This window comes from Calonectris borealis, chromosome 10, assembly GCF_964195595.1.
Source record: "Calonectris borealis chromosome 10, bCalBor7.hap1.2, whole genome shotgun sequence".
NCBI lineage: Eukaryota > Metazoa > Chordata > Aves > Procellariiformes > Procellariidae > Calonectris > Calonectris borealis.
In genome coordinates this window covers 24,390,332-24,412,368 of record NC_134321.1, presented here as the reverse complement: position 1 = coordinate 24,412,368, position 22,037 = coordinate 24,390,332, and the positions used below count along the sequence as shown (strand labels likewise).

General features: G+C 48.3%; 1 protein-coding gene across 2 annotated transcripts in view; it reads left to right on the top strand.

The window, feature by feature from the left end:
- WNK2 (WNK lysine deficient protein kinase 2) overlaps positions 1-16,101 on the top strand; it is a 117,189-nt gene extending 101,088 nt beyond the window's left edge. For both annotated transcript variants that reach the window (XM_075159466.1, XM_075159465.1), the window contains one exon: positions 15,849-16,101. In XM_075159466.1, coding sequence (XP_075015567.1) covers positions 15,849-15,956 — 108 coding nt within the window. In that variant the 3' untranslated portion in view covers positions 15,957-16,101. The remainder of the gene's footprint in view (positions 1-15,848) is intronic.
- Positions 16,102-22,037: the final 5,936 nt, after the last annotated feature.

Below are 22,037 nucleotides of genomic sequence, written 5' to 3'. Positions count from 1 at the left end.
TTAGCAGAAGCGGAGGGAGTCCTGCGCTGAGCTAGGGGACAGCTGGATGTGTTTCTGACCCTTGCTTGTTCTACTGGGCGTCTTTGAGGCTACCTACCTCATGAAAATGCCATCTTCAGAAATGCTGTGAAAGTAAACTACAACAAAATAGAAATTGGAAGCGCCCCCTTCGTCCCCTCTTGTTTCCAGTAGCAGGAAAAAGACATTGCAACGTGCATGTGTGTCTGCGTTCTGTGCTTGTTTTCATGGCTGAGTGATGATACGGAGGCAGGCACAAAAATGAATGAAGAATCCCGGTTTACACCCACTCTGGTCTGGGTTTCCAGATCTCTTCCTCTTCCTTCTGGTTGGTTGATTCCTTGACTAATAAATTTTGCTGGATTCATTTTTTTGGAAGACTGGAAATTGAGCCAAAGTAGAGGAAAATAAGTTAATTTTAAAAGCAAAAAAATAGTGAAAACAAAACCAGTGAGGGACTGCTTTGTAATCCCTTAAAAACAAGATAACTGGATTTGGATAGTAAACCATTGCCTTTTGGGCATGTAGAAGGAAAAGGAACTTGCATGCAGGAGTCGTAGCTCTGTAGTTATTCGTGAGGCGAGACATCCAAAGCAGGAACCACGCTAACACGTCTGCGTTGGTACCTGCTGGTTTCTGCGTTAGTAGGGTCACTGACTTCACAGGGAAAAGCATTTGTGCAAATTTGTTAAGCAATTTTCTGTCAATTCTTAGTTGCTGTAAATGAACAAAAACAAGAGAGTAAATAATCTTTTTACATAGTGATGGTTTAACCAGTATAAACCCGTTCTGGAGTAACAGTGACATCTACTTAAGACCCTATTAGTTCTCATAAAATAAGCCAAAGGAGGTGCTAGTGAACACGGGTTGAAGATACCTGTAAAGTGATGGTGATTTTGTCCTGTTAAGTCACTTCTTACTCTCTTTGACGTGCTTTTTGCAGCTTGATGTCTTTTCCCCGAGACTCCTGCAGTAGTTTGAAGTATTCGATGAGGGTGTTTTGCCCATTTACAACTCTGGAAAAGAGAGGGATTATTTTGCTTATTTAAATCACCCATTAACGTCAATTTAGGGTTAATTTTACCTTCTGTAGTCTTGGTGTCTCTGTTTGAAAGCCTATGGAGAAGGCAGAGTATGGCTGTGAGAGGAACAGGAGTGTCCCTGTCTCAATACACTGATTTTAGAGGGTTTATTTCTTTCTAGAACGTGGTAGTTGTTCCAGGGAATTAACAAGGCTGATAGAAGTCTTTTAGAGAGAATTTAGCAAGAGCACAGAGAGGTTGGGATTCCCTGCTCTCCATTTCACGTCATTCCGTGTCGCTTGGAAGAGCGGCAGTCAGCTGGGACCTTGCGGGCCCCGCGCCAGCTTGCCCTGGCTGGTTTTGTGCATAAAGTCCTCGCAGGGGCTGCAGAAGGGATGCAGAGGTGGCTGGCAGGTATTCCTAGCGTGGTCATTGCTGGGGAATTTTGGCCATGAAGATGGCACAGCATGCAGCAGATGATAGAAAACGGGGCAGTGGGTATGATTTAGAAGACTTTCACAAGGGTTGTTTCGGGAGTTGAGCGTCACTCTGCTGTTTGTACCTTCTGAAATGTACCCTCAAGGGGAAATTGAGGTTAAGGGAGGAGAGGCCTTCGTGAAAAATAGCCAAAAGAGGAGGAAGGGAATTGTGTGACAGGGCCCTTAGTCTGGACAGCCAGACAAGCGACCCCTAACATCCGTGCTTGGAGTGATGGGTTACATGGGGAGATGTTACACCTGCACTGCATCACCGCCGAGTCCTTCTTTTAAAATGGCATTGAAAAGACAAAACGAACTCAGGAACTCACATAAAGGATGGGAAAAATAGCTTTCTAACAGGGAGCATATAAAGCTCAGGCTGTACTTCTTCAGTCCATCTGTTAACACCATCTTTTTGTTGTCTTTTTGATCAAATACAAAAATGCCTTTGCAAGAAGAGAATAAGGAGCACTAAACGGATTTCCAGCCCATCAGAGAAAGTTATAATAAGGTTTTATGTTGGAAATAAAGGCTAGATAAATTGGAAGCATGGTGATTCTTATGCCTTTTTTTTTGACTGGAACAAACTAGCAGGAAACTGTTAGGGCAGGTTGTCTCGTATCTTCAGACTGGGTGTTTTGTTTTAGGAGAAGCTATTGTTGGTCCCGTGCGATGATCGGAAATGGGGGAGGCAGTATTCGTACCTTCACTTCTAAATTGTCTCTGGAGGTTATTGGATGGAAAGATGTCTCCTTGAAGGGTTTTTAAACAGGAGTAGGAGCGATGTGAGTTGTCCCATGGTGCTCTGTTGGTTATGGGTCCCCTGGAATTAGCACCGCACAGAGCTCTTGTACGTGACACCGAGGCCACGAAGGCGATGAGCATCCTCCTGGGGTGGAAGTGTAGGGCTTCTGTTACACAAGGTGTGACAAAGAAGGCATCAAACCCCATGGCCCCTTTCTACTCTGTATTCAGGGTTTCTTCAATCTCGAGGCCAAAGGAAAATTGCAACAAATCCTTATTGGTTAGGGGCAGAGTTATTTTATTTATTTTTAAACTTATTATTTTCTCTTAGTGTCCACCCACTGTTATTAATATGCAGGGTAGTTGTGTGGCCAACTTCAAGTCTTCTCTTTCAGCCTGGAAACAGAGGACTAACTTTCCTGAGTTATCTTTTTTTCTTGAGATGCTTCTACCACCATGAGCAAATTGTTTGCTGTGTGAATACAATATATTATTGGTACCTTTTTTTAACTAAGTGAAGGCTACTCTTTAAGGTTGGGATTCAGTTCAGAAGAGAAACTGGTGGTGTGTTTAATAAGAGTTAGTGGTTTTATTTTCATCGTCTTTATCATCAGAAGTGTAGAAAGCAATAAAATAATTGGGATGCAAAGGAAGACTTTAAATTCTGCTTTGTTCCTGTAGAAGTTACCTGTCAGTTTGGCTGCAAACCCTGGTTGATAGATACTAGAAGTTTGTGGGGGAACCTTCAGGCATCCAGTTGTCACAGGAGCACTGAAATGTTTCTTTTCAAACGTTTTATTTAAACATCGAAATACACGTAGATTCTCATCACCAGTAATTTGAAATGTAATAGGAGCTATTAGGAAGAACTGAAGTCAAACTGCCTGATAATAGTTATTTCTCTCATTCTCATCCATGTTGAAGATATGATGAAATAATCCGTTTTTACTGGTAATGGTGGTTACCACCAGCCAAGGAATACGCTTAGGAACATGAGCTGCCTTGTGTGTAAAGAGTACTGAATATTATGTAGTTCAAGGCGTTGTTTGAAGATGCCTGGGAATAAAGGGCTTACCAAAAGTGTTTTCTATTCTTCATACTGTTACATAGCTCCCTGGGTTTTAAAGAAAAAACTGTTACCCAAAAAAAGCTGTAAACATGTTCCAAGTCCGTAATAAGGTTGTTTCTGTGAACATGCAGGTCTGTGTCAGTCGGTGACATGTGCTGGGGCTTAGACACCGTCGGTAATAGCTGCACATCTGTTTGCATTTAGTACATCTTGATTTTAATGAGCTGGCTGCCTGGGAAGCAGGCTTTCTGGAGATAGCCACAGATGTGAAAACGGAGCGGAAGGACCATTAACACCTTTTACTTGTCTTCCATCTCTATTGGATTGGAAAAATAATAAAAAATAGGATGAATCTGTGTTTGAAGCTATTCAAAACTGCCTTCTCGGTCTGAATGTCAGAATAGCTTTCCAGGAACCTGGAAGAGCACAAACACAAATCTTCAGTAGCACCTAATAACTTTGGGTTTTCAGCAAACTGGAAAACGGTGATAAAAAAGATGTATTAGCATCCTTGTCCTGCTCATGTTGGCAGCCAGCTCGAACCCTGTCCTGTGATTCAGTTTTGTTTCAATGGTAGTTGGACCATACAGAAGTAAAACAGTAATGCTAATAACGTAGCCATCAAAATGTAGCTGGAAGAAAAATAATCTAGATCCTGCATTTTTAGAATGGGTAGTGATAGTTACGGTCATTTTTCACAGTAGAATTACCCCGTTTCATCTGTTCTAATGTAAAAACATAAATATTTATAATGTTTATAAGTCAAACACAACCCTTAGCTATATGCTTTCACAGTACTGTAGCTATGATTATTGCTAAAGTGGCACTTCAGAGCTTGCCTTAAAGCATGAGAACAAGGTAGAGAATTAAAAAAAGTCCAAAGAACAGATATTTTTTTTTTCTGAACTACCATAGCCTTTGGCCAGTGGGGTTTGTTTCATTTTTAGGTATGTTTTTGTGTACGTTCTTCTTTGTGTATGTATTATTCGTGTTTTCTACATGAGTAGGTGTGATTATTTGGGGGAGCAGGAATGACTGGCGGCACGGGAAGGACTGGCAGCAGAAGGCAGGCATTTGGGGAAGCAGGAGCAAGAGGCGGCTCTTACCCGGCAGGGACTTGTACAAGCCCTCGGGGCAGAGGTTTATTAGTGCAGGGGGAGTTCGGCAAGTGCAGGAGAGGAGGCGGCGTCAGCGGAGGTACGAAGGCGCAGGCAGAGATGCCACCATAGGTGTTCATTCAGTAAGTATATTGCTTCTATAGAGGAGGCTAATTGAGATGCAGAGGGAGAAAAGAGGGGGGAATTTCACTTCCTTCACATATAATATAGGGTACGTTTTAGGACGTCAACCCATTCTCCCTTCCAAAAAAAAAAAAACCAACCCTATTAAATATTTCTAGCAGACAGACTTTTTTACATGGTGATGACAGCCGTAAATTCTGCAGTGCATTTGTTAAATTCATTAAGTTTGAGATTGTGTCTACCTTATCAGCCTGCTTAAGGCCAAGGCAGCTGACTTTACTAGGCTTTAGACAGGCAGCTGAAGACACAGAAGTAAACTAATATTGTAGTATTAGAAATGAATTGATGCTATCCATAGTTGGCTAAGTCATATAATCAATCTCATTCCTCGTGTTGCATCGTCTAAAGTTGAATTAGGAAGGGAAAAGACCACTTCTGCTTTACGTTCCTGCGGGAGGATTAGAGTATTTCAAATAAACCCCAAACACTTGTCCTATGGGACTGCAGGCTATGGCTGTAAAGATCTTTTCTTTTTCAGTGATCTCTAAACATTGGTTGCTTGAGCTGGATACAGGAGTCTGATATTGTACCACTTGTTTTCAATTCCCAAGATAGCTTCAGTGTAAAAGAAACAATTGGCACCCATATCTTTAAGCCCAGAAGATGCACCGGGAGCCGAAGCCTTGTCAGCGCTAGGATACACTGTGCTGTAGTTGATGCACATTTTGGAATCGACAGCTTCTGCCAGAACTGGCACCTTTCGGACAAACTTGCAAAAATGACAAGGTAATAGCTAAGAGGAGAGGTCACCTGGGCGAGCAGGGAGCTACAGATAGCAAATGCGTCCTTTCAGCACAGAACTGGCCAGCTCATGAGTGACGGGAGAGCTTACGGGTTCATAGCTTCACTTGGGAGCTCCAGCCCCCCGGCAAGTGTAGGGCTTGTGCTCAGGGGTGAAATACCCTTAGCATTGACGAGGCTCCTGCCGTGCCATGCATCTCAGGGGCTTCCTTCGGTGTACCGCCGTTAAAATACCAGCTTGATTGATTGAAGCGCCGAGCTAGTTCTGTTTACAGCCGTAAATTTGACCCCAGTGTAGGTACACACCTTGTCCATCACTGCACGAATGGCCATCTGCTTCCCTTTGAATTTCATGAACAAAGTCTCATGGCTTTCCTAGAGCCGGGAGAGCCACAGGTCCTTGTGCTGTTTTGAGGACCGTTCTGGTGCACGTTGATTTTGATGTTTCAGTCGGCATCTACATGCAGGAAGAAGTGGGTTGTTTTGGCCTCCATCAGTGTTGAGACATCATAGCTGGTTAAAAGAGGATGGTTAAAAAATGGCTTTGACCAAGAGACTGCTATCCAGGGGAAGACGCAGGAGCGAGATGTCTTGTTGCCTCTTCAAGTGTGTGTTTTGCTCCCTTGAAGCATGCGATGAAGGTCGAGAAGCAACCTTAAGTCATTGACGTGCATTTGTCACGACATTAACAGGTTTTAGTAAGTATGTGTAAGGGTTGGTTTTGGAGCATGATGTAATTTTATTCCTGGTTGCACGTGTGTAGCCTTAAACACGGCTGCTGCTTCACGGAGTAATTGAGCTGGGAACAAAAAAGTCAAGAAGCACGAATCAGGTAGAGGTAGATTTCTCAGCATTTTAAAAGAACGGAAAATAAGCTTTTTCAAGTTAGAATTTTTAAATAGGACCACTTGCTGAAATGTGGCCTTACATTTTCAATGCTACTGTATAATATATTGCTTGTATAAGAGACTATATATTTCGTTTAGGTATGTTTACAGGCCTCATCCACTCACAGTTGTCTAGTTTGGCGGAAACCATCATTTTGAGGATGTTAAAACAAGGATCTAATCATAGCTTAAAGAAGTCTTCAGGTCTTAAAAATATGTCCTCAGTTCCTCTGTTTCTTGTTCTTTGGTTTCTTCTGTTAAATTTGGTGGATTTTTATATATTAATGATGTTAAACTCATTATGCTGAAGCAGCTATTTCTCTTAGTCCAATGCTCACCATCAGATTCAGGTTTCAGATTAGAACTGGAGACAGTGAAGCGAAGAAGGATATCAGATATTTCTGTATTTTTCTAAGATTGGCTCTGGAGCACAGGTTAATGCCCCAAAGCAGTAACTCCCAGAGTGACATTGCCATTTTTATTTTTAATGGGAAGAGATACTAAAATCAGAAACACAGAGTAAGCAGTCCACGCAGTCTTGTACATATATTCGTTTTTTCCGCTGAAATTTCACCTTCATACCAATTTTATCAATTCAGTGTGAAATATCAAATTAATGGGAGATTCCTGGACTTAAATAATATCCTTTTTTTATTATGCCATGAATAGGTGCTTGCTTGGTGGGAACCACAGCAGGGAGTTGTAAATTCTGTGAAATTAAAACCGCAATGAAACGCTGCAAACCCTCCCCACAGAGAGAGCGGGCAGCATTTTGGATAACGATGTTTCCCTGGCATTGCACATGACGGAGTGTATAATTTGGGAAGCTCTGCCATCCCAGTATTTAGGAAGGAGAGCTCTTTCCCTGACCCTCACATACAAAAAACCTGAATAATTGAAGTGGATGTTAATAGAATTTTAGAAAAATAGCTGGAATTGGTTCCAGCGGAGCCCGAGGCAGGAGCAGCTCCTGCCGTGTCCTTGCTGGTTTGCCTCGCCCGATCTCAGCCACCACCAGTGCCGGGTCCTGAACCGCCGTGGAAAACCTCGTTCTGTTCTTCGCCACCCTGAGCTCAGTGAGGCCAGAGAAACAACTTTTGACAGAAGTATGTGCTAGAATTTTTAAAACCTGTTCTGGAGATGGCTGTAAGAGTACGACATTTAGGTTAATTCTGCATTTAGCTTAATTTATTTACTTTTATGCACAAGACCCAGCATAAAAGATACTTGATTACTTTGGACATTGGAGGTTTTTCATGGCTTTTTCTGTGGCGTTCAGTTCTCAGCTGGTCAGCGATGCTTCCTGCCTCCTTAAGTCGTAAGATTATATTCAGACAGCTTTCCCCTCCTCCCCGCATCAAAACCATCTTTAAAAAACACAACAAAAAATAAAGGGGGAAAACCCCACAAGCAGGAAGAGAAGGAAATGAGCCCCAGCCCCGAGGACGCCGTGCCGGCCCTGTGCCCCCCAGGCTGGCAGCCGCCTGCCGGTGCCCCGGCGCGGGGCGCGGTGCTGCCGGCGGGGCCGCGCCGCGGGGGAGCAGCCGCCGCGCTCCCGGCACGGACACGCGTGTCTCGGCACTGCCCGCGGCAGGCGGGCGAAGAGGAGCTTAACAGCCACGCTTGTTGTGTTTTTCTTTTTGTAGGTTAATTCGGTAAGAACGGGATCGGGGAAAAAGTGCGTTCTTCCCGCGTCTTGCCCCAGGCCCGCTGCCGTGGCTCCGGGAGCTTCGCCGTCCCCGCCAGTGCCTGTGCCGGGGCCTGCCCTCGCCGGCCCAGCGACACCTTACGTGATGCCTCTTTGCCCGTACGGAGGAGTTTTCCCCACGCCCGTTTACGGAGTGCGGTGGCCGGGGCCGGCCGCGCAGCCCGGCGCGGCGGGCGCCGCGCGGTTCTCGCCGCTGGGCAGGACCTGCCTGCAGGGCTGCCCGGGGCCGCTGCCGCCGCCCGCTGCCCGGCCGCCCGGCCCGCACCTGCGCACGGCGTAGCTGGGTCGCGGGGCCGCGGTGGCGGTGGTTCAGCGGGGCCAGGGGTGCCGGGTCTGCAGGGGCCCGCCGCCTGGCAGGAGGCCCGCTGCACCCAGCGATCACTGTGAAGCGGTTTCACAAAGGGTAGTTGTTTGTTCCGGCGGTATGTGCTTGTGTTCCATTGCTGAAGGCACTTTATTCTCTTGTGTTCTGATCTTTTACACTCGCGAGCCTCAAAGTCGATGCACTTGAATTGATGACTAGAAAATTGTACTAACCCCTGCAGGAGTACAGTGCCTTGAATTTCAGCTTTTCAGTTCCAGCTGGAAAGAGATGTAAACTTATTTGAAAGGTGTGTTTTATTTGCAATCTGCTTGTGAGTTGAAGTTCTTTTTATTTGCAGAGATATCGAAGGTTTACAGTCGACGTTCTTCCTCAGTTTCATTCTGCTGTAAATGCTTTTATTTTAATTCATGAGTTGAATTTTTGTTTCTGAAGCTTTAAAAAAAAAAAAAAATAACTGTGAGGTGAGGTTTGTTTGAGATGCCGATCAAAAAATTGTTTGTGTTTGTACAAGGAGTAGTGAAATGCACATTTTAAAATAGGAGCATTTACGGAGTGATGCAAGTAAGTTGTATATAAGGACAGGGAATAGCTTCGGGCAGTGCAATTCATTCTTTGCCCCAGTCTTTGGTGAAGTTGTTGTAGACAGCAACTCATTTCTCTAACAGGCAGGCAAATACTGTTTTCTTCTGGATCAGCAGCAAATTGGATTACATTTTCTTTCCCCTACTGGGCTTTTATAATTTAGTTAAATTACAAATTCATGCATGTTTCGTAAGTGAAAAAATCTATCTGAAACCTTGATTGTAGGAGAACACGTCTCCAGGTTCCTGTAAGAACCGTGTAAGTACAGCACTTGTGTGTATTCTGGCTTCGGTTCGCCCCCCGAGGTTAAGAATGGTGTTTTGCCACTGACGTGCTAGCAGTATTCACGCTAAAACGGAATAAAAATGTGAAGCTACTCTTTTTCATATCTGATACTTCAGTTCTGGAGTCTCACCATCTTTTGCTTGAAATTTTTTTTTTTTTAATATTTTTTTCTTTTTTTTTTTAATTTTAATTAAGTTTGCGCTCTAGGTGGCACGGACACCTCTCTCCTGTTTGAAAGTTGCTTTTTGCCCATTTAACTGGGCGTAGAGTCTCCATCTGCACCTCTCAGTCTAAAGGCACAAGATAACCACTAAAACTGATTTGCTGATGGTAAGTCTCTTCTCACCAGACAGCGCTAAGGGAGAGCGTTGCAGGCACGGGTCGCGAACCGTGCGGTCACGTCGGGCGGCACGTTGCTCTGTATCTCTACTGCGATGACATTTTATACTGTCTGCTGAAGGGCAGAGATGTCTTGTGCTGCCAAGCTGTGAATTGTATAGTTCTATTGTACTTTGAGCATTATATCTGTCTAAATTATTTTGTTTGTACCCTTTGAATATATTATTCCATCAATTCAGTTAGAATTGAATTTTATAGACGATTATGCAGAGTCTTCTGCCTGGGCAAAATACTTACTGGAGTAAGAGATTTCTGTTCTCTGTAACATGTATCTTTAATTTGTTTGGGTTTTTTAGATTCATGTCTGAATGCTTCCTGAGCAAACATGGAAAATATGTTCTCACACCAGTTTTCCTTCGGCTTGCACTGAATCTTACAGTTTATGTCGCTATTGCCTGTTGTATAGTCCATCCCTTGTATACTGACAAAGTCAGTGGCACTAAAACCCCGAGAAATTGTATAGATTAAAAAGAAGAAAAATAAACATTTTGTGCTTGAAAATTGTGTGAAAAACCCAGTGTTTTTCTAAAACGTAGAATTGTGTCCATTCCCAGCTGTTCCGGGTAACTCTACGTTTGTTTTCCAGACTCTTATCCCTTGACTTGTGTGGAAGGAGACGTGATGCCTCCACTGTTTCTCGGGTTCTGCCCGTAACTGCCACGTCCCACCTCTGGCAGCTGTAGAATTGAAACGGTGCTCCAGGAGTCGCGTAGTGCCACCTCGCAGATTATGTTGCTTGAAATCCCCTGCCTGCTGCAGCTTCTCTGGTGTTAGGCTGCTGCAGAGCAGACCAGGCTGGAACACGAAATGGGTTCCTTTAAGCAGGTGGTGTCTTCAGTATTGCTGGGTGCTAGAGTTTGGTAGGTGGTGAGAGGCACGTGGACTCTGTCTCTCCTACACGGAAAGGTGCTAGGGAAGCCCTTCTAACTTGATCCTGGCATCATTTAAATGTGAGGAAGCGAAGGTATGAAATTCAGCCCCGATGCAAGCAGCCTCTTGGCGGTCGCCGTCGTCGGTGTAGGCTGCAGGAGAGCTTAGGAGAGGACGTGCAGGAAGAGGTTTGATACTTCTGCTTCTGTGTTCCCGTGCATCCGACCCGTGCGGCTTTGCTGCATGTGCTGCGCACGTGTGAAAGTCTGCGATCTGTGCTGCAGCTCGCTGGGAGCCCTCCTCTCCCAGGCGGGCGGCTGCGTTGCATGCGCTGAGCGCCCAGGCAGAGCCGGCGATGGGCAGGGGGGCAGCCGGTGTCAGCGAGGCTTCAGTGCAGCTTCCAAATTTCTAGTGGGTGTGTTCCTAACTACTGCTGGTATTGGGGCCAAGTAACGGCTCAGAGGTTGATATTTGCATTTCGGTATTCATGATTTTAATTTTCTGATAGCTGTCTTGGCTGCAATTCTTCTGACTGTTGACTTCGAGCTATGTTTTGTTACCCTCCATCGTGCCGATCGTGTCAAAGGGTGCTTTAAGCCTCGGTGGCAATTAAGCAAATGACATGAGGTGAAATAAATGGGACAACTTCTTGAGCAAAAGGTGAGCAAAGGAGCAAGAGGGACCTGAGGGGTCCGTGCTGCACTATCGGAGGTGGGGGGGTCTGCACCCAAAAAGACATTCCCTGCAGATCCCAGAACTGAACTAATTTTATTCCTGACTCTGAATATCGCTTTGATGTGCAGCAAACGGGGCAAACCCTCTGGGTAGAAATCCTCACCTCGCCGGTTGCAGGCCTGCGGCCGTGTCCCGTAGCTCGGCCATCTCCTGACGTTCCCAGCGCTGCTCCGCAAGGACGCCCGTGAAGTCAGTACGGATCCTCAGCGTTAAGTACGAGGTTTCGATGGGGGAGTTCGCAGATCCCCCCAGTTTTCAATCTTTTAGAAGTTATAGAAACTTATACAAATATTGAAAGAACGTTTTAAATTGCCAAGTCATGCACCCAGTAGTTCGGAAATGCCAAATTAAGTTTGCCCATATGCCATTAATTTGGCTTTCCGATGGCCGTACATCGTGATGGAGTATCTAAATGCGTAATCACATCCTGTTTTCCCACCGCATCCCCGGCTTGCCTGGAGCGGGGCTGGGCGGGGAGGAGCCGCTGCCGCCGGCGCTGCTTGTCTGCCGCGGGGATGCAAAGCGGGGAGCGGGAGATGGCAGGGAGAAACATTTGAGCGGGTTAGGGCTCTTCTGCAAATCCTGATAAAACCTCCCTGACTCGGATTTCATTCCAAAGACTGATGTAAAATTGTCCGTTGCAGTTTCATGTTTAACTCTAGTCTTCATTCTGCAACTTTAAAGAGGAAATATTACTTAACTATTACTTTACACCTATCTCCAAAGATGCTCCTTTTTTGCTCCCTACCGTATAACTTCTTTACTTTTCTCTGAAATATTTGACATTGGCTGGCATCAAAGACAAGGTGAGGGATTGAATAGGCCAAATGTGGCAGGCTCTTTGCTCCCACAGAGATACTCGTGTTTGGGAATAGGGCCTCTCGTGCTAAATGGCAGTATTTCTGAAATGAACTTCATAATCAAGTTGCAGGTTTTGCCATTTGGTATTTGTGGAAGGAAATCCCTAATACTTTTGAATCAGACATTAGTTTAACTTGGCTTTGTCAATAGTTGCTCTTTCCCTTCAAGCATTTTTTATGAGGTCCCAGTGCACGATTTTCAATTCCAAGAACATTCTGAATTTTTTCCAAACAAGCCCCATGGACTTAGCGCTTGGTGGGTCCGTGTCAGTATTGTTCAGTTAGCGCATGTTTGAGTAGGAAGAACATCCCTTCTCCTACGTTCTTTGGAAGTTGGCTTTGGAGAGCTGTAATCAGAAGTCTCCCTTCTGAAATGATTTGACCTCAGCATTGCTTTCCCTGTCCCCCCCCCGATTAAGCAAAGGGGTCAAGTCTTTTTGAGTCAGACTGATGTGTTGGACGTTAGCTAATAGGGCAAAAACCGACCTGGTTTCCTGCCTTGCTGCCAACTAGCCCCCACCTGAGTTTTCAATAGATGCTGTTGAAATTGTTGGCTTGGAGACAGAAGTCACAAGTGAAAGTTCATGACTATGTTTAATACCTTAGGAAGGTTTCCTTGCATTCTCTGGTTCCTCGTCTGCCCTTCTCAGTCCCCAATTTCTGGTGATGTTTGTGGCGAAGGATAGCCGTGCTGGAGAGGTCTGTGCCTGCTGAATGTGGGCAAGGTCTCTGCAGAGTACACGAGCAGGGAGCTCGTGCGCTCTTCGTTGTCACAGACGGACGAATACCTTGCTATGGGATTGAATTTATGAAACAGCAAAACCATAATCGCGTGGAATTTCTTGCTGTGGTTACTTACTATTGATTGAATCCTGGAGGAGCGTGTCTTTGATTTGTGATGTCGGGCTGTGGCTGGCTGGCGCGTAGGCAGGCTGAGCTTCAGCTGAGCGTTTGGGCAGGCTGTCCGGTGTGCTGGTCCGGCTGGTGTTTCTTCTGAAGGAACCTGGTAGGCGCAATTATTTTCCTGTCGATGTACTCCTGAAACGAACCGTTGATCAGATGGGAGTTGTGTTGTGACTTACCCGTGTCGGTGACTTCTGGCTGGGGCGGTGCTTGCTGGTTCAGGTGGGTCTGGTTGTGGAGCCCTCCCTGCAGATGCAGCAGGAGGGTGATGTTCCAGCCCTGGCCGTGCTGGCTCTTTTATTAATGCGGATAAGCTCCAGAAGTGCACCATAATGAAATGGATTTTAGGAGCTGTCAGGTTACAAATTCTGCATTATGAAAGAATTTGTTGCTCAGAGGGATTTGGATGAACCGTGATGCTGACGTTAGCTGTGTCGGTAAATAGATTACTTGTAACTGATTCATCTGAAAGTCAAGCTGGCAGCAGGAGGCAGCAACTTTTGTAAATTATGTGGTCCTTTCTGCTTTTTTGTTTTCAGAGTGGTAGTTGTAGTGTACTATCAAGATTGCTGCTATATACGCTTGCAATATACGTTTTATATTTGACTATAAAACTTTTCCCTTGAAATAACTTTCACGTGGAAAGCTTAGAGGCTGCGTAATTCAAGCGTTCAGCCTTACAGGCAAAGCCTCATTAAGCTTTAGATTTTGCTTGGTAAGTGTGGAGAAGCTATGCATAGAAGACGACCTACTATTTCGATAAAGTATCTGTTATTACAGTGAAATTCTTGTGACAAGTTCTTGGTTTTTCAAAGTCTGGTGAGCAAGAGAAGCTTGGATTAATTTCTTTTGATGTAGTGCCACTGGATGGATTCACGGCCTGTATTCAGTGTGTTTGTATTCGCACATTAACGAGGCAGAGGGAAAAGTTAGGATTTTTCATTTTTTTTCCCTTGGAAAGGAGCAGATCCCCATACTTTGCCTTTCCCTACCAAGGCACCGCTGCGTGCAGCTACGGCACCATTGCTCTCGAGGAGCTGCGAGTGACAGGGGGGCACGGGGAGGCCTCTTGAGCCACTCCTCTGGGGACTTTCTTCTGCCTGTTGTAGTTTTTCTGAAATATTCAGGGCTTTGACACATTGTAAAAACCTAGGAAATTTAAGAAGAAATAACCAGCTGCCAGTCCTTCTCAAAGGGGCGTTCTTTAGGTCTGACATAAAATACCCCAAAAAAGTATTTCCTTGTGTGTTGTTGTTGTTTTTTTAATTACTTTGCAAATAAGGTAAAAACTTCCTCGGCGTTCAGGTTTTGTTTATCGGGCTAGACAGACTACATCTAATATCGTTCTCGCTGTTGGTCAGCAGCTGCAAGGTGTGCAGTCGCTGCCTTTTTCCCATCGTTCTCCCCAGCACCGAGAAAATTTTGAGTGTGAGTTCACCGATCTCTTCAGTGCTGTTGCCCTTTCCGTCTTTGGTTGACAGTCCAGATGGACTTCAGAGTCAGAAGTCGAGAGTTGTCCTCGGGACGCGGGCTAAGCGTCTGCGAGGGTTGGCATGAAGAGCAGGCACCTGGAGAGCTCTGGTTTTGGCTTTGTGGCTGACCTGTGCCGAGACCGGGGTCAGGCCCGCGCTGCCCTGAGGCTTTTCCCCATGACCTGGGAACAGATAATTTTGCCTTATTTTGTTTTCCTGGATGAACTTCTGTGCCAAATGCTGGTTATCAATAGCGAGCAGATGTTGAGCGCGGTGGTGGATACCGATGGATCTGCAGAACTGATGTTGATCGGAAGCTCGGGGAGGAATTACGATCAAGACATGATTTTACATCCTTTAAAAGCGATTCTTCCTACGGGCAGGCAGAGGAAGAAATACGGGAGGGAGAAAATTGGGACCGCATTTAATAAAAGCAAAGCCTAACACGTGGAGACCCGCCGGGAGCTATGTTTGCACAGTGCGCTTTTCCCCGCCGTCCCTTGCCCTCCCTGCTGTTCTAAAAGACTCGCTGCATTTTTTCTGAAGGCATCTAGCAAACTATGCAGTATAAAACCCTCGTATGCTTGCAGATCCAATAACAACGTGCATGTTTCCGTGCCGTAGAGCGAAGGGCTTTGGTGCATGTCACTGTGAGCGTGTCACCAGCGCAGCCGATGCGAACCGGCGGGGCACGTACCGCGGGACGCGGGGGACGCGGGGTGGCACCCTGTGTTGCTGCTGCTTCAGCCTTGCGCTGCGCCCTCGGTGCGTTATTCTGGTACTGCCACGTCAAGCCCTCGGCATCGCTGTGCCCCTTCGTGACCGGCCGGCCATCTCGCCCTGCGGCCGAGACTGACGGATCCCACCCCTGCCTGGTGTTCTGCTGGCACGGAGTATGGCATCCCTGCTTCCCAGGTGGCAGGAGGATCCCAGGCTTGGCTCCGTTGCTGTCGGAGGAGGGAGGCGAGCTCGGGCCGTGCTGCCGGGCCTGCAGGCGCAGGAGAGCCGGTGGCCACGACTTGCCCCGGCAGCCCCGCCATCCCTTCAGCAGCCGCCGGCGGGCAGGCGGGCCGCGTCCCTCTCCCCTGCGAACTCAGCGACAGAGTCCCATAAACCGAGGCGAACACCGGGCGTCTTTGCTGGCTTTCTCCCCGTCTGCCTCCTAGGAGACCAGCTCTTCCCCCGGGGTCGGGGCTCCGGTCTGAGTGCCTCCACGAGGTGCTCGGGCTCTGCCGCCAACAGAAACGCGTTTATGCTTCTAAGCTTTCGGTGCGACAGGGGTGATGTGTTAACGGAGGATTTCGGTACCCGAAACGCGCGCGGCGGCTGGCACGCTCTGGCAGAAGCATCTTCCGCGCGCTCCGGGTCCACGATCTCACGTGGCCCTTTTGGGTTTTGTTTGGGTTTTCCTATATGTGAAATCCATCTATGGATATCTTTTCTTTTAGATTCTGAAAATGAGACCGTCAGCGACTGACACGTGGCCCCCTCAGCTACGGTGCCAAGCGCGAGGCCCCGCCGCGGCTAAGGAGGAGGAAGAGGAAGATGGGAAGTGATTTATCATGTGTGAGAAATTCTGTGCCGTTCTGGTCCACTCGACTCAATTTTGTAACTTCTTTCTAATCATTTTTTTATTTATAGTTGGAAATACAAAAATGTTATGCAAAAAAAATAAAGGAGAATTATTTTGGGGGAAAAGGATTTTGTTCCAAATTGTTCCCTTCTGTTGTGAGCCAGGTTCCCGTGAGCAGCGGCTGGAGAAGAGGGAGGAGGAGGAGGCACTCCTTCAAATACTTTTTGTTTCACACAGTTAATTGTAATTTAAGTAATTTTCCAAAAGATAAGCTAGGCACATGTGTTCGGATTCTAGTACAAGGAAGATAAGTTCCAATTCCATTTAAATTTCTCGCAGTTCTTTTGTAAAGATAATACTCTATTTTAAATCCGCTTAAAACAAGTAAAGAAACCTACAGAGACTTCACCGGAGAGTAAGTTTGTGCTTGTCACTTCCCTTTTTGCCTCTTTCTTTTTCTTATAGACTGGCTGCGTTTTCTTGCCAGAGTTACATACAGTTCTCGAGTCACTTCTAATTTTAAATGTAAGACTAAAATTCTTCTACAGACGAGTTGGTAATTGGAGCAATTTTTAAAAGACTTCAAAGTGCCTTCAACAAGCTAAAATTATGTAGTGGGAGATTTCTTTTTCTTGATTCACTAACGATGGGTTTCAGCTGTCTCCTGGGTTGAGGTGACGTGCAAAGTAGTTTGTAGCAATAATCTCATGAGTAATCATTTATTATAAAGGACTACTCAACTTTTTTTTAGAAAGATGGGTTTTAGCACTGTTCCTAAGGAGCGGGAAAGAGTGCTGCTCTTGCTGTTACGTTTGGGCCCCGAACTCTTCCGACCCTCTGCTGCTGTGCCGTGCGCCCAGGGACCTCCGTTGCTTCCCCCGTAGGCAGTTCCAGGCCAGGACGTTCTGACCTTTTCACTTCTTGTTTTTGATACCAGAGAAATAGGAATTTCTATTTGCCCCTAAGCCTTTCAGTACCATCCTTTCTCGCAGCTGGAGCCTGGCGTATTGTTTCGTTGTTATCTGCCATGTCTGTCTCTTCCAAATCTCGGTTCTAACCAATAAATCTTATTTTGATGCCGTTGTTCCCTATTTCCTTTCCACCTCGGCTTCTCTTGCCCGTCAGCGAGGGTGATGAAGCGCAGGTGGATTTAGGTGTATTGCTGAAGCTCAAGAGCCCTGAAGCAAAGAACCATTCAAACACTTTGTAAATTCAGAGTTTTGAAGCCCCAGGGCCAAAATACACATATTTGTGTTAACTTTGTGCTTCTCTGGGGTGCCTCCTGTCCTATCCCCGTCTGAGGAAATGGGACTGATCTCCCGTGTGAGAGCAGGGCGAGGTAAGTGGTAAAGGCTAAATTATTGCTTGCCTTGGGCTCTTCTGCCTGTGGGAGGGACCAGATCCGTTTCCCTTTCTAACGGGTGGGAGATGTGGGCTCCAACCGAGCACTACACCTCTCATTCTCTGTTTTGGTTGCTGTCATCTTTCCCGTGGCTGTGCAAACCCCTCCCTCGCCCGCCGGTCCCGGCACGCTGGGTACGGGGGAGAAGGGTGTCGCGTCCCTGACGTGCTTCTCCAGGGGTGAGCCGCTATTCCAGTGATGGTGGCAACGAACCACTGTGCCCTCACCTGAGATTTTTATTCCCTAGAAGTTTAAAAGGCTGCTTTCTCCAGGGAAATCCCGTGCTGGGTCTCCTGGGGCCACGTCTGCAGCGTGGGCAGCCTTCGTCAGTTTTTCTGATGCCTGGCCCTCTTCGCTCCTCCTGCAGACCCTCGGGCTCCTCCATGGCCCCGGCTGTGGCTGCAGGAAGCCAATGGGCCTCTGTCTCCAGAAAAGTAGTTTGAAAATAGTCTATTAAGGTTCAGATTAAATACAAGGTTTAGTATCAGGATGAAAGATCAGGAGCGGAAATTGCAGCGAACCCTGGACGGTGGTTGCTCCCCACCTCTGCCAAGCCCGCCTGGCTTTAGATAATCTCTTCTGCAAAACGCTGCTCCGTTTTGGGGTGTAGCCCACGTATTTACTGCTTGTGTTGCAGTTTGAAATAAAAGCCCCAAGAGGTGCTAAGGGTCCTTGAGCTCCTCCGCTATGAACCGCTGACCGGGATCCTCTGCGGAGGAAGAGCTGGGCTTTGGTGCTTTTCCTCCCTACCTGCTGTCTCCAGTTTCTCTCTTCCTTGCGGAGCAATAACAAATGTTCTCCCCTCGGCGTGATGCCAAGCTAACATTATGGTTTAGATTTTAATCGGAAATATTTTCTGCTGGCCATAACCACAAGCCCAAGCAGGCGAGTATGACCGTTACAAGGTTTAACGTAGCACGTAAGAGTGAAAAGGAGGAGTACGAAGACTCGAGCTTTAACTTTGCTCTGAAATGCAATGCTTAGTCCCTGCTTCCATCAAGGTGCTGACACGTTTTCTCCCACCGAGGCTGGACATGCTTGTTCCAGTTTATTCCTGCGTTAAGCTCAGCAGCCGCTGGGACCAGGGACAGGACGCGTGGGTGGACAGCCCCGTCCCCCTGCCCGCGAGCAGCAGCCCCTGCGACGGAGCCCCTTGGGTTTGACCCTGGGGCTGTTGGGAGTGAGTTGTTTTCAGCCTCCTTTTTTTGACGTGCGCATTGATTTCTTTGCTGAGCGATGGGACGGGTTAGCCGGGTGCATCTGGTACCTGCTGGCTGCCTGGAGCAGCAGTGCCGAGCGAGGGGCACCTAAAGCAGCGCTCTTCGTTGCACCCATGAATATTTCAAGGCATCGGTAATGTCTCCAGCTCCATTTGTCCGCTCGGATCCGCCAGCAGTCTCACCGTCTCCTCTGAACATCTCATATATAGTTGCCATCCTAACACGATTAACCCTGTGCTGAAGCTATTGTGGTGTCCCTGGATAGCGTCACTTAAAACATCACCTTGGAGCTGCCCCTTTGCAGTGCTGCCGTGGCCTTGGCTGCTCGCTCGAGTTCACTGGAAGCCCAGGAGGGTCCTCTGCCAACGCCGCTGCCTCTCCGGAAGCCTCTGACTAATGCCGATTCCTGAAAAAGATTCTCCCATGCTACCTGTGAGTCACTGCAGTTCATACGGGCCTGTACCACCGCCTGAAAAAACACCTCTCCAAAAAAAAACCTTCTAGTTTGGGTGCTAGGTGCTGTGACAGCAATCCAGCCCACTTGGTTTGACCGTCAGCATGACCATAAGAATGGGACTCCTTGGTGTTGGCTGGTTATTCTGAAATCACTTTGAATATAAAACAAGTGTTGGAGGAAAAGATAACCAGTTTATTGCAGTCTAGCTATTGATAGCATAGTTACGAGGTGTAGAGAGAGTTGTACAGGAGTAAGATAAAACCCAACTTGTCTTTAGCTAAATTGTAGGCCAGCTCCTAGAGGTTGTTCTCCCAACTTCTTCCACCCCAAGATGTGGTTGTAAAGCAACTGAAGTCTTGGGATAACTTTCGGCAAACATTTTCTGGGTTATTGGTATGCGGCGTCTTTATATATTCAAACTCTCTTTGGGGATGTCCTCAGAGTCAGGCCTCGGCTTCAAGGTTTTCTGGGATCTGTTAATCAGCGTGCAATCCTCCAGGCATTAGTTTGAGTTACCGGCCACCCCTCCGGCTTCTGCAAGAGCCAGGGGGGCCGCTCGTCAGTAAAGCCGTGGTAAGTGTGCGGGCAGGCAGCCCCGCTGCTGTGCCAGCCTAGGTACGACGCCGAATGTGGTGTCCTGGCTCTTAGCTGAGGCAAAACGGGGGCTCCCAACCCCCCGAGAGCTGAGCTTTGGGGGCTCCCAACCCCCCCGAGAGCCCAGCTTTGGGGGCTCCCAACCCCCCCGAGAGCCCAGCTTTGGGGGGTCCCAACCCCCTCGAGAGCCCAGCTTTGGGGGCAGCTCCCAAACCCCCTGAAAGCCCAGCTTTGGGGGCTCCCAACCCCCCCGAGAGCCCAGCTTTGGGGGGTCCCAACCCCCTCGAGAGCCCAGCTTTGGGGGCAGCTCCCAAACCCCCTGAAAGCCCAGCTTTGGGGGCTCCCAACCCCCCGAGAGCCCAGCTTTGGGGGGGGCTCCCAAACCCCCTGAAAGCCTGGCTCTGGGGGCTCCCAAACCCCCCTGAGAGCCCAGCTTTGGGGGGGGGGGGCTCCCAAACCCCCTGAAAGCCCAGCTTTGGGGGCTCCCAAACCCCCGAGAGCCCAGCTTTGGGGGCTCCCAAACCCCCCCTGAGAGCCCAGCTTTGGGGGGGCTCCCAAACCCCCCTGAGAGCCCAGCTTTGAGGGAGCTCCCAAACCCCCCTGAAAGCCCAGCTTTGGGGGGGCTCCCAAACCCCCCTGAAAGCCCAGCTTTGGGGGGGCTCCCAACCCCCCGAGAGCCCAGCTTTGGGGGCTCCCAAACCCCCCTGAAAGCCCAGCTTTGGGGGGGCTCCCAACCCCCCGAGAGCCCAGCTCTGGGGGCTGAGTGGCCGAAGAACCGAGGCGTCCCCAAAACCGACCGAGCGGGTACGTTTGGGTAACCCCCCTGTGCTCTGCCTCTCCAGAAGGATGAGGCTGCTCTGTCGCAGCCTTCGCGACCTACTCCTAAAACGCAGCGCGAGCACCAAAATGCTCCTCGGGGTTAGGGGTGAGGCGACGCGGGCCGCAGCTTGTCTCCCCTCGGACGCACGGAGCTATCGCCGGTACCAGCACAGCCCGGGGCAGAGCAAGGTGAGGCTTTAAGTCTCCGCGCGATCCCGGTTCTGTTCCGCTCGGTGGATCCCAAATGGCTCTGCAATGCGTATTCCTAAAAGCAGGTGAGGCTGCGGATCCAGGGCCGCCCGGCCCGGCGTTAGCCGGGATGCGGGGCGCGGGCAGAGGTGCGTCTCCGCCACGGGTGGTCACGCCTGAGCAGGCGCGTAGGCACGGCCAGGGCAGCCGTTGCCCCGCGTGCCCTGTGCACGGGCCGGCGACCACAGTTTAGGAAGCAGCCTTCGCTTCTCGAGCTTCTTCCCGTGCTCTCGGGCTACGTTGGTCCAGCACAACCCAAGGCTTTTGCCAGCGCGGCCCGAAGCCACGCGCCGAGGGGGAGCTTGGGCTCGGGCTTGGGAGAGCCGGGGCTTCAAGAGCCGGAGGAACGACCGGGGCAGCTCTTGGTGCGTGGAAGGAGGAAGCGGCCCCGGACCTCCCCGCCGCTCTGCAGGCCGGCTCCCGCCTGGCCGGGGCGCCTCGTCCCAGCGCTGCGTCCCAGCCCCGCTGCTGGAGAGCAGCCGTGTGGATGCTGGGGGTCTTTGGCAGCTGGCAAAGGGAAGAATGGGGGAAATTACGGAGGAAAATGGGGGTGCCTTGGGCTCTGTTGGGCAAGGACTATTACAAACAGCAGTAAAGTTTACGGATGAATTCTGCCTTTTTTTTTTTCCCCTGGAACAGGGGAGTTCTTGTTATTATTGAAGCAATAAGTAAAAACGCTTGATATATTAGAGCAGCTGTGAGTTTTTTGGAAAGAAAGACATTTTAATTTGACAAAAAAATATTTTGGGGCAATAAAAGGTAATAATTGCAAATGTTAAAAAAGCTTATTTTCCTGCAATGGGGACTTCTGAAGCAGTGAAGTATTTTAGTAGCTACTGATTTGGGGGGGGGGGGGATGGAAATTGAAAAGGTTTCAAATCCCCTCTGGGTTTGTACAGTTTCTGTGAGGCTTAAGAGCGTATTTAAATGGTTTATTTTCTGTCTTCAGTTTCTCGGTGCTTTAGTGCTCCGAATAGGAGAATTTCTGGGAATAAACTTGGTGAGACACTGGTTTGTTGCTGGGGGCATATGAAGATATTTGAGGCTGTTAGATGTTTCACAAGGATCCCAGGGGCTGTTAACACAGTCATGGAAATCGGGAGTCAGTTAAAAACGTCAAACATAGCAAAATAATTCTCAAATATTCGCTAATAGCACGTGAGGGCTCGGCCGGCCCAGGCTGGGGGGTTCGCCGGGCGGCTGCTGGCGCGGGCGATGTGGTGATGCTTTGGAAACGAGGTGTGCCTGGAGACCTCGTGGGACTTCGCAGCCTCGGACGTTGCGTTTGGGGGTTACTTTAGCAGGTAACCTGGTTTCGTTGTC